We start from the raw sequence: 12,468 nt of genomic DNA on the forward strand, positions 1-12,468 counted from the left end.
AGGATAAGTTTTCAAAATTATCTTATTTCATAATTAAAATTCATTTTAAATTTTTTTTTAATTAAAGTGTATTTTAAAATATTAAGTATAATTTTTTTTTTCCAATGGGTTATGGAAAGATTTGTCGTTGCAAGTGATTTGGTGTTTGATAAATTTATTCTAAATTTGTTAGTTATTTTTTTAGTAACCATACTTAAATTTTTGTAAAGAAATTCTTATAAAAATTTAAAATATTTCTTAATATAAACAAAAGTGGATGAGTGTTAATTTTTTTAAACCTCAGATAAGGAGAGTGTTTTTTCTTTTTAAGTTTTAGTGTAAAGTGCCGTTTTCTCAAACATTAAAGGAGGGAAGTGTAATTAGTAGAAAATAAAAAACATGAATTTTTTTTTTTTTTTAAAGAAACAAAAAACATGAATGGACAAACAATGACAAAAAAAATCAATTTAATGGACAAACAATTCACCAAAATTTTAGGATTTAGTAGTAATTGGGATACGGCAGAGACACCTTCTTCGAGACACGGCTCACAAGTGCAACAAAGGCCTGGTGTTTAAGCTCGGCCGAACAGAGACAGTTTTTAGAAAGAGAGTCAACTGCAACCACAAGTCTCAAAAACAAAACCCCTAAACCTCTGCTTCTGATTTCTGCTCCTCACAGTCGCCCCGGGTCTCTCTCTCTCTCTCTCTCTCTCTCTCTCTCTCTCTATGTATATATACATATGTATGTATGTTTGAATGTAATGATTCGATAATTGAGGATAAAAATTGTTACAGAAGCTATTGTAGTTTGTGCATGATTGTTGAGATTTTTTAGGAGCAAGAAAGAAAGCCCATGTTCTAGTTTTCAATTATGTTGTTCCTTGTTGGTTCAAATCTCTAACTTTGTGTGTTTTCTATTCTGGGTGGCACTCGTTATTTTATTTTATTTTATTTGAGCAGGTATACTTTGTTCAATTCACAAAATAAACATCCACGTTTGTGTGCTTTGTGCCTTTCAAGAACTGTTTTTTGTAATTGCAATTGGTTAAAACTAGCAGTTGTGGCCTGGTAGTTTCTAAAAACACTTTTGTTTATGTGGGTTCAAACTATTTTCAAAAAACTAAAGTAAATATATCTTTTTAAATGATACCAAACCCAACTGCATTTATTTTAGATAACTCAATAATTAGATGTATCGAAATAGGTTCGGGTCTTTAATGATAAACTGTGATTTAGCAATATGAATTTTGATTTGATGTTACTTATTAAAAGGAAAAAAAAAAAATTAAAATTCATTTGATGTTGGTTGAATTTTTTTATTTTTGGAACATTGATATCTAATTCTTGAGAAGTGCCAGTGAAAGGAACTAGTTCCTCATTAAATTCTTTTGAACCCAAAAATGAAAATCGTGGATTGTAATATGGGCAGGAGACATTTTCAGATATAAAAGTGGCTTTTATGATTAGTCTTAGGTCTGTAGCATCTGAATAGGCTTGTTAGTTGCTAAATAGGCTTGTATTGCTAGATGTTGGGCTCAAGACATGCATGGCTTGGCTCAATTGCTCATGGGAAAGATTTCTCCAAGGATGGTTTCACAGTTTCTTAGCGATGTGTCTGAATCACAGGTTGAGAAATTGAAACAGGAAATGTGTTACATTTTACATTGAAATAATTGAAGCTGATCAGAGTCATTTTTTGGGTGTAGTGCGGTTAATGGTTAGACTGTTGATGGAAAAGTACTAGATGTTAATGTGAGCTTAGTCTTCTAACTTAATATGATTGTAATATTATTTTGGACTTGTTAGGCTCCGTCTTGTCTATTAATTTCCCCAAACTCAAAACAGTTTTTAAAATTGAATTGTAGCTAAACTTGCTATCAGTATAATGTTTCAAAGATTTGTGTATAGTTTTATTCAGTGTTATTGTTTATGAGAGTTCTTTGTTTTTATCATCGTTCCTTGTCCATGTGTAAATTTATCTGTTTTTTTTCTGACAGACTTTTGTTAGTGGAAGATATCTAAATTTTTGTTATGGACCTGAATTACAGGGTTTTCTTGGTATTATTTTAAAGATGAAGAAGATGATAGCACTAGGCTTTGAGGGTTCAGCCAACAAAATTGCCGTTGGGGTTGTAACTTTAGATGGCACCATTCTATCAAACCCACGACACACCTACATTACCCCTCCTGGCCAAGGATTCCTTCCCCGAGAAACTGCTCAGCACCATCTCCAACACATTCTTCCATTAATCAAATCTGCTTTGAAGACTGCCCAAATAACCCCAGATGAAATAGATTGCCTCTGTTACACCAAGGGTCCTGGCATGGGAGCACCACTACAAGTTTCTGCTATTGTTGTACGGATTCTTTCACAGCTGTGGAAGAAGCCCGTTGTTGCGGTTAATCACTGTGTGGCACATATTGAGATGGGGAGGATTGTGACTGGGGCAGATGATCCTGTTGTATTGTATGTTAGTGGTGGGAATACACAGGTAGTAGCATATAGCGAAGGGCGTTACAGGATCTTTGGGGAAACCATTGATATTGCTGTAGGAAATTGCTTGGATCGATTTGCTAGGGTGTTGGCACTCTCCAATGATCCAAGCCCTGGATATAACATTGAGCAGGTATGTATGTGAACATGGGTGGATTTTTTATTTTTATTTTTTATATTTTATGTAGCAGACATTATGTATAAATATATTTTGCAATGCTTCCGGGGCTTTTTTTGGGTTGCTTTTGTTGGCTTATTTATTGAATATTTTGATAAGTGCTTTATTTGTTGAATATTACTAAGAAAAAAAAATCCTTTTCTTCATGAGAACTACTAAGATTAATATATGCATGTTTGTTGAATGTGGTCAATGAGCTGTGGTTCAAATAGCACCTCCTTCCCTTGTAAGAGTAAGGTGGAGGGTGAGGTCATGGATTCAAGACTCACGGTGCATATGTAACTTACTAATAAAAAAAGAAAAGAAAATGTGTGTGTTGAATGTGTGTAGACATGTATTTATATCTTTATTTGCTTTAGAAAGCCCTCAGACTTTGTGCAAGTTATTGTCTAAGGAGAAGAGTGAAAACTATGATGATTCATGATATCCTGTATTTCTATTGACAATCTATTAATCCTTTTTCGGGGTTTCTCTTCTTTTTACTTTGAAGATTTACCATTAGCGCCTTCATTCCATAATAGCCATAACATATTTGCTCTCTGGGGTTTCCAATTGATTACCGGCACAATGTGTAGCTATGCATTATTGAACTGGTTAAATTACTTCTGTTTTAACCAATTGGTGTAGCTATATCTGTATTGTACTTAGGAGAAATTGTCCTGTGTTTTGCTCTGTATTGAGAAATTTACCTGTGAATCATTCAAGGTAGTCAAAGGCTAAAAGCGACCTTAAGATGCCAAGGATTTGTATGGTCCAAGGTGTGAGGCGAGAAAAAGGAGCTAACCCAATAAAAGTGAGGCGGCAAATTCTAAATATAGTTATTATACATATAGAACTTAAATCATGCGTGTCTAATGTATTGAAATAGTCTCTCAAAGACGGATGTCTAGGTTGTGCTCGGATCATTTCCCAATTGTCCTTGAGGGTGGATCTTTTCAGAGAGGGAGTAGGCCGTTTAGATTTGAGAATATGTGGCTCAAGGATGAGGGTTTTGTGGATAGGGTTCGGTCTTGGTGGGAATCCTATCAGCTTCAAGGTGCACCAAGTTTTGTTTTAGCCAATAAATTAAAGCTCTTAAAAAATGATTTGAAAAGATGGAATGTGGAGGTGTTTGGTCATGTTGAAGTTCGGATAAAAAAATTGTGGAAGGACTTGAGTGTTCTTGAGAATATGGAGGATAGTCGGGGTTTATCAGTAGAGGAAACAGTAGTAGTGCGAAGAATTCGTGATGAGTTAGAAAAAGCTACTCTGTTGGCAGAAATATGTTGGAGGCAGAAATTTAGGGTTCTCTGTGTTAGGGAAGGAGACAGGAATACTAAATTTTTCTACCGTATAGCTAACTCTCACAGGAGGGTTAATTCTATTGATAGGCTTATGGTGAATAAGAAGTTGTCTTCGGACCCGGCAACTATAGCAAATTGTATCTCTCAGTTTTATAAGCAGCTCTATTTTGAGGATGTGGCTCATAGACCTATCTTAGATGATGTGGACTTTTCTAGTATCTCGGTGGAAGATGCAAATTGGCTAGATAGGCCTTTTGAGGAGGAAGAGGTGTTTGGGGTGATCTAGAAAGCACGGACGCGGCTGGGAGGGTGGCGCACCCGAGTCCGACGCGGCGCGACGCGGGACGCGGCGCGACGCGGGACGCGGCGTCCGACGCGGTTGACCGCGAGTCCGGCCGCGTCTGAGTTTTTTTTTTTTTTTTTTTTTTTCTCGGATTCGAGCCGAATCGGCTGGATTCGCGCCGACGCGGCTCGATTAGCGCCGAATCGGCTTCGATTCGCGCCGAATCGGGCTGATTCGGCCAGAATCGGGCCGTATCGGCCATATCGGGTCGTATCGGCCGGCGACCGATACGGCCGATACGGCCGAAACAGGCCGGAAACGGCCGAAATCGGCCGAAAACGGCCGAAATTGGCCTTAAAACTCACCGGAGCAGCCGAAATTCTGACTCCAGATGTGTTTTTTGCCTTCTTCTTTCTTTGTTTTATGAATAAAATATATTAATGTGTTTTTTAAGAATATTTTTATAGTAAAAATATATAGAAAATATATATAAAAATATTTTTAATAATTTTTTAATCGCCGAGTCCCGCCGCACCCGCACCCTACTTTTTCAAAAATTGCCGAGTCTCGCACCCGCACCCGCACCCGCACCCGAGTCCCGAAACGCACCCGTGCTTCATAGGGGGTGATCAATGATTTTAATGGTGATAAGGCACCTGGCCCGGATGGTTTTTCCATGGCATTCTTCCAGTCTTGTTGGTGTGTTTTGAAAACAAATATTATGGCTGTATTCCATAATTTTCATACTCAGGCGGTGTTTGAGAAGAGTCTTAATGCTTCGTTCCTTGCCCTTATTCCCAAGAAAGTGGATGTTGTGGAGGTAAAGGACTTTTGGCCTATTAGCTTAGTTGGTGGGATTTATAAGATTATTTCTAAGGTGTTGGCTAATCGGCTTCGTAGGGTGGCACATGGGCTTATTTCGGATTCACAAAATGCCTTTGTGAAGGGCAGACAAATTTTGGACTCCGTCTTGATTGCTTCTGAATGTATTGATAGTAGAGTGAAGTTAGGAGTTCCAGGGATGTTGTGTAAATTGGATGTGGAGAAGGCGTATGATCATTTGAGTTGGGATTTTTTAATGTATATGCTTCAACAGTGTGGTTTCTCAAAGAAATGGAGAAAATGGATAAGGTATTGCATTTTCACTGTAAAGTTTTCCATTTTGATCAATGGTAGTCCATCTAATTTCTTTGGAAGTTCTAGGGGGACTTCGGCAAGGGGACCTATTATCTCCATTGTTGTTTGATATTGTGATGGAGGCATTAAGTCGTATGTTGGATGTGCCTGCCTCCACTGGGCAATTCTCAGGCTTTTCTGTCGGAAGTACGGTTGGTCCATCAGTGATGGTATCTCACCTTTTATTTGTAGATGACACTATGATTTTTTGTGATATTGAACCTTCTCAGATTGCTAATTTGAGGGTGAATCTTGCTAGATTTGAGGAGGTGTCAGGGCTTTGTATTAATTTGGGGAAATCTGAGTTGGTACCTGTTGGTGGGGTGCACAATCTGGAGGCTTTGGTGGGTCTGTTGGGGTGTGGGCAGTCTTCTTTGTCCTTGAAATATTAGGTGCTAAGTTTAAGGATTTATCTGTTTGGAATCCTATCCTAGAGAGAATGGAGAGGAGATTAGCAGGTTTGAAGAGACTGTATTTATCTAAAAGGGGTATGACACTTATTAAAAGCTCACTCTCGTCTTTACCTACATACTTCCTTTCCCTTCTTTCTTTACCGGGTAAGGTGGCAAAGCGTATGGAGAAATTACAGAGAGATTTTTTGTGGAATGGGACTGGTGGTGAACCTAAAATACATTTAGTTCATTGGGCCAAGGTCTATAAGCCTTTGTAGGTTGGGGGGTTGGGTATAAGACGTTTGGGAAGCTTTAATTCTGCCTTGCTAGGAAAATGGTTATGGAGGGATGGCATGGAGACTGATGCTTTATGGAGGAGGGTTATAGAGGCCAAATATGGGAATATTTGGGGTGGTTGGTGTACGAAAAAGTTGACAAGTCTTTATGGGGTCAGCCTATGGAGATACATTAGAAGTGGCTGGTTGAATCTCTCTAAACTCCTTGTATATGATGTGGGGGATGGTACTATAGTGAAATTTTGGAAGCATTTGTGGGGTGGGGATTGTACTTTCCAAGAGGTCTTTCCGGAGCTTTATTGTCTTAGTAGGTCAAAGGATTCCTCGGTGGCTGAAGTTATGGGTTGGTCTGCTGGGAGGTTTCATTGGAATGTGCAATTTCGTTGTCCATCACAAGATTGGGAAGAAGAAGCCTTTGATCGGTTTATGGGGTTGGTCTATTCTTCGATAGTGCGGGAGTTTGGCCCAAATAAGGTTTGTTGGAAGCCTGTAAGGAATAGAGGCTTTGAGGTTAGAGGATATTATAGTTCCTTCTACCCTCCTACTCTTGTTTCCTTCCCATGAAGAATGATATGGCAATCGAAGGTTCCTCCAAGGGTGGCTTTCTTTTCTTGGTCTGCTTCCTTAGGTAAGATCTTAACAACAAACAACCTCCATAGAAGACGTGTGTTAGTGCTTGATTGGTGCTATATGTGTAAGAGATGTGGGGAGTCGGTGGATCATCTTCTACTTCATTGCCCCATAGCTTGAGAGTTGTGGTCTATGGTTTTCTGCTTGTTTGGTATTCAATGGGTTATGCCTCATAATGTTCTCAGGTTATTTGAGGCTTGGCAAGGGAAGTTTCCGCGACATCGTCACATTGATGTTTGGAGATTAGTGCCTCATTGCTTAATGTGGTGCATTTGGCGTGAAAGGAATGCGAGGAGCTTTGAGGATTGTGAACGTTCTCTAATAGAGATTAAGTCTTTTTTCTTGCACACTCTTTTTGAATGGAGTGTGGTCTTTTCTCATTTTTCTTGTTCTTCTTTTCCTATTTTTCTTGATCGTTGTACTCTTGTCTTTTTATTTGTGCCCCCATAGTACATCCCCAATGTACTCGGCTTGGCACTTTTTCTATTATAAATAATATCCTTATGTTACTTATAAAAAAAAAAAAGTGTATTGAAATATTATGATCAATTGTTTTTGAAATGTGTTACATGAAGAAATTAAGTCTATTAATTGATTTCAAAATAGCCTTACCTCAGTTTATGCTCTATTAATGATTCTAAAAATAAGTTATACAACAAGTTTTTATAAATTAATTAGTCTAACAAAAAGTTTTTACAACAAGCTTTTGTAAATTAATAATTTAACAAAAGGATATTTACATTAAGCTTCTTAAGTAAAAAGAAAAATTAAATTAAATTATATAAATAAAATAAATAAAAGCTGTGGCTCTAGCCTTAGTGCCCTTTTAATGATTTAATGCGCTTGCCTTTCTTGCCTGAGTAATGGCACCTTGCCTTAGAGCCTTTGAGGCACTCACCCGGGTGCCTAGGAAAACGCCTAGCTTGCATTTGACTTCCATGGAATCATTAGGAGACTCTTGCAATAAAATTCTGGTCTCTTTTATTCAATGCAATGATACTTCATTGCTAATAGCTTCCTGATGTGAATGCAATCAAGACCCAATGAGAGGGATATTTTTGAATTTGAAGATGATGTGGGAGTGAAGTATGATTTTCGGTAGGTTGGTTAGTGTATAGAAGTGGTTGTTAGTCTGAATAGGTATAGGGTTAGTGCAGGAAGAGTTTGTTGGATAGTGATGGATGGTTATGCTAGGGCCTTATTCATTTGTATTGGGTTACGAGGTAAGTTTTTTTCTGGCAGTTACAATTTGTTTTTTGAAATTGCACTTTGGATTTTCTTTTTCTAATTCTATTTGGATAGGAACTGTTAATTTTGAGGGTTATTTTGGTTTTGTTTGTCTGGGTTATCAACTGGTGCCCCCAAGTATATGGAGGCATTGAGGAGAGGAATTTTACTTGGTGGTAATGTTCTTTGATCTTTCATTGGTGCAAAGTTTGGTGGTTTAGGTGATCAAGTGATACAGTGCAAAATATTGCTTCTCAGATATGCAGATGAATGGACGTAAGGTAGCTTGGGGTGGCTTTGGCTTAGGTTTAAAGTTTAGAAAAGGTTATATTGCAGTTGGGCTTGCTGGGCTTTGGCTTTGGCTTTGGTTTCTGATTCATTCAAAATGCTTGAATAGTGTTGTGGAGATACTTCTTTCTTGACATGCCTGATATTATTATTTTTTCTTCACCAGCTTGCAAAGAAAGGGGAACAATTCATTGACCTTCCCTATGTTGTCAAAGGGATGGATGTATCTTTCAGTGGAATATTGAGCTATATTGAAGCCACTGCTGTGGAGAAGCTAAAAAATAATGAGTGCACCCCTGCAGACTTGTGTTACTCCTTGCAGGTAAATTGTCGTGGTAAATTATTTGTATTTGAACTTTGCCATTCTTCATATACCAATTGTTAGGTGTTGTATCATCATGTATGTCAATTCTCTGTCTTCATTCTCTTCCTCTCAAGAGCTAACTCACCCTCTGTGGTAGGGACTTTTCTAAAAATTCCCATGTACTTCTCTCTTGTATTTTTACTTATGCATTCCAAAAAAAAAGGTATATTAATGCTGATGTAGTGTGGGTTTGGATACACTTATTCTGCGTCCACGTTTGCATTTCTCTTTTTTTTTTTTTTGGCACGTGTTTCAGGAGCTTCATGCACTGTTCTGGCTACTGTTCATGAACAGTAGCCGCAACTTTTGACTATTCTCCTGTGAACAGTGCACCCGTGCACTGTTCACGGGTCGCACAAATCTCACTTTTCAGTAATTTTTTCATTAAAAATGGGTCTCACGGTACTATTCACACATTTAAAAATTATTTTGCTATAGTATTTTTAGTTTCAGCAAAATAAGTTCTATCTAAACAAACCTATAACATATAATATATTAATACGTTGCAGGAGACTGTATATGCAATGCTTGTGGAGATTACAGAACGGGCAATGGCACACTGTGACACGAAAGATGTTCTTATTGTTGGTGGTGTTGGTTGCAATGAGCGCTTGCAGGAGATGATGAGAACAATGTGCTCAGAGCGTGGTGGAAGGTTGTTTGCTACTGATGACAGGTATTGCATTGATAATGGAGCAATGATTGCATATACTGGTCTTCTTGCTTATGCTCATGGTACGGTAACTCCAATGGAGGAATCAACCATCACCCAGCGGTTCCGGACTGATGAAGTACATGCAATCTGGAGAGAGAAAAAGGAGCCTTCTAACATGAATGGTCTCATTCAGGAAAGCAGCTAAATCTAGAAGATTTCAAGGTATGGTCTTTGTCTTTCTAATGCTGCCAGAAGAATTAAGATCAATAATTATTTATTTCTTTATTTGCATATTAGTATGAAAATATTGTAATATATGAAGCAAAAAAATGACTAAGCTATGCTGCCTTGGAATTTGAAATAGTATTTGATGCCAAACAAGAAACATACATTCTGGAATTGTACTTGTAAAAAGTACTATGTATTTCTTATTGAGTGGCTATATGTTAGTTTACAGTGATTGTATGAGTTATCCTAAGGAAATTTTGTTTTGTACTGGTAGACAAATCTTGGTTGGATATATTTTACCCAGTGATTGAAGGACTTGGAAAGATGCGTAGGCTTAACTATCCTAACCTTTCAGGATAGGGCTAATGATATTGTGGAATCAAGTATTATGCTGATAGATTCTACCATGGTAGTTACTAGGTGAGAACATAGTAGAAGAACTTGCCAACCAGCTTGAGTTTTGTGGAAACAGAGTATATGATTCTCCAAATTCTGATAGTTAATGGATTTTGCAAATTATGAAAACCCAGGCCAACTACCTACTGGTTCTTTTATTTTATTGACACAGAAAATGACCTACTCAAATTAAAGGAACTGAGACAAGAGCCTGTTTGTTTTAATGTCTCTGATTTAACTTTCAAGTCTTAGAGAATTCCCTGTTTCAGTTAATTCTTCTGTTCTACATGGCTAGTATGCATTCCATTCAAATTAGTTGGTCAGGTTTGCAGGTGGGGTAGGTATTAGCGTGTCATATACTTGATATTTATCGTTGGCTTTCCTCTATTAGAACTTGGGGTCTGCAAGAATTGAAGCAAGTACCTAATACAATGTATGGGAACCATAAATCCTAGGCCGTTTTACACTTTTAGAGGTCAAATTACACTTTACTATCCTAAACTATTTGAATGCACAATTTGTACCCTAAACTATGATCCTTGTAACACTTTGCACCCTGATGTTAGTTTCACGGTTAAGTTGGATGAAAATATGAAGCATGTGACTTGCACATGTGTATTGCTTAAGTGGCACAAACTTAAAAGACCAAAATCCCCCCTCTTCCCAATCATTTACAAACCTTTTTCTTCTTCTTTTTTTCTTCTTTTTCTTTTTTCAGATCTCTCTCAAATACGTATCAGCCCCTTTCTACAAATCATAATTCTTGCAATCCTAAAATCCCCAAATCAAAATCATCTTTGGCACCACCACTGCTCCACCACCGTTATTCCTGCAAGCACATCAAATGATGATAGAGAAATTCAGTTGAAAAGCATTGTACATAATCCATTTATTAATACCCTAAAAATTGAATACAAGTGCCCTTGTTACACACTGCAAGAGCACGAATTGCAAATTACGTTCATGAAAGTGAACATTATTTACTTATTTTACTTCACAGATTGGAGTTTATGACTTTGTCCTAGAAATTGTTCAAACACGGAGGCCTCCATCAATCTGAAGAGTGAACATTGTCCTATATTGTATTATCAAATAGTTTAAATTGGAAGAAGTGGAGTGGAGCAATTGAAACTATTTTCACGTACAGGTAAGCAAAGTCCTTCCCTAGGTATCAGGAAGAATGTCAGTTGTCATCCATATCTGCACACCTCCCATCCTTGAAGCACACCAAAGAGACCGCGATACCAATTATAAAAATATGAATGGAAAAAAAAAATACTAGGTGGTAGAGCAGTAGTGCCATGGTGGTAGAGCAGTGGTGGTGCCGAAGATGACTTTGATTTGGGAATTTAGGGTTGCAGGGATTTTGATTTGAAGAGAGGGGCTAAATGGAGAAAAAAAAATTTTAATTTTTTTTTAATTGATTGGGAAGAGTGGGTTTTCAGTCTTTTAAGTTTGTGTCACTTAAGCAATACACATATGCAAGTCATGTGCTTCATATTTCCATCCAACTTAACAGTAAAACTAACTCCAGGGTGCAGAGTGTAACAATGGTCATAGTTTAGGGTGTAAACTGTGCATTCAAATAGTTTATGGTGCAAAGTGTAATTTAAGGCATAGTTTAGGGTGGAAAAATGTAATTTTCCCCACTTTTAGAACATGGACCAATAACATATATCAAACATACCACACACCAATAGTTATTTTATTTACTGTGAGTCAGACAGGTTATGTCATTGACAAATTCATTTTCCTAGTGGGAGGTGCAACTACAAAACATAGCCACTTTCAATTAGTGAAAATTGATAATAGACATGAAGAAAAATAGGAGAAAACATTTTTCTATCTCCTTATTTAAGTAAGATTTCACTCAGATTACTTACCCAAAAATGATTTGGCTCAGATTGAATTGATCCAAACAGACACAAATGTTAGTGTATTTGTATACTTTAAGCTTCCACCTTCAACAACAACTGCTGCATTTGTGTTGATTCCATCAACCACCAGCATCATCTGTTAAGCTGTAACATGAACCACCATAAGACTTTTTAAATGTTTTGCTATAATTTTTCTTTTCGTTAGGCCTTGAAATGAATTGGCAGAAGGTTATGTAAATAAAATATTCATTTATGTGAGATTTTCATTTCTATTTCAATTTTCCCATGGTAACTAATGGATCTTGTATTTACAGGTTTTGACTATTTATGATGGCTTGGGAGAACAAATCTCATTGTGTGCCAGACTTGAAGGACCTCAGATGGCATAGTATATTGTACCATCAGGTTCATCAATTAAATATGAAATTAATTTGTCAAAAAACTTATTTTTATTTCAACAATGACACTTATTTACACAATCTCCCTCTCTGTGTGTCCTACCCCCCCCCCCCCCCCCCCCTCCCAAAAAAAAAAAAAAAAAAAAAAAAAAAAACTCCATTATTGGAGGATTTCATCAAACTTTGACTGATACTTTTTCCTTTTGAAATGGAAAGATTGTGAGAAATTATTTGTTGAACTTGTTGGTACATGAGTTTTTCTTGTAAGATTGTTCGTTGCATAACTTTTAGGGATTCTGGTTTGAGGTTTGAAGAGTAATCT

At 37.2% G+C, this 12,468-nt stretch overlaps 1 protein-coding gene across 1 annotated transcript; it reads left to right on the forward strand.

Moving 5' to 3' along the window:
- The first annotated feature begins 462 nt into the window (after positions 1 to 462).
- Positions 463 to 12,264, forward strand: LOC126701723 (uncharacterized). The gene is made up of 5 exons (XM_050400054.1): positions 463 to 669; positions 2,030 to 2,608; positions 8,395 to 8,550; positions 9,102 to 9,469; positions 12,063 to 12,264. The coding sequence occupies exons 2-4, from the start codon at positions 2,054 to 2,056 to the stop codon at positions 9,450 to 9,452; spliced, it is 1,062 nt and encodes a 353-aa protein (XP_050256011.1). The 5' UTR covers positions 463 to 669; positions 2,030 to 2,053; the 3' UTR covers positions 9,453 to 9,469; positions 12,063 to 12,264.
- The last annotated feature ends 204 nt before the right edge of the window (positions 12,265 to 12,468 follow it).

The sequence above is a fragment of the Quercus robur genome, chromosome 10, assembly GCF_932294415.1.
Source record: "Quercus robur chromosome 10, dhQueRobu3.1, whole genome shotgun sequence".
NCBI classification, from domain to species: domain Eukaryota; kingdom Viridiplantae; phylum Streptophyta; class Magnoliopsida; order Fagales; family Fagaceae; genus Quercus; species Quercus robur.

Bases quoted from the DNA above. Each gene is read 5' to 3' on its own strand.
- LOC126701723 (XM_050400054.1), top strand. From the start codon at position 2,054: ATGAAGAAGATGATAGCACTAGGCTTTGAGGGTTCAGCCAACAAAATT. The intron at 2,609-8,394 runs GTATGTATGTGA...TTTCTTCACCAG, and splicing joins CTGGATATAACATTGAGCAG to CTTGCAAAGAAAGGGGAACA. The intron at 8,551-9,101 runs GTAAATTGTCGT...AATACGTTGCAG, and splicing joins ACTTGTGTTACTCCTTGCAG to GAGACTGTATATGCAATGCT.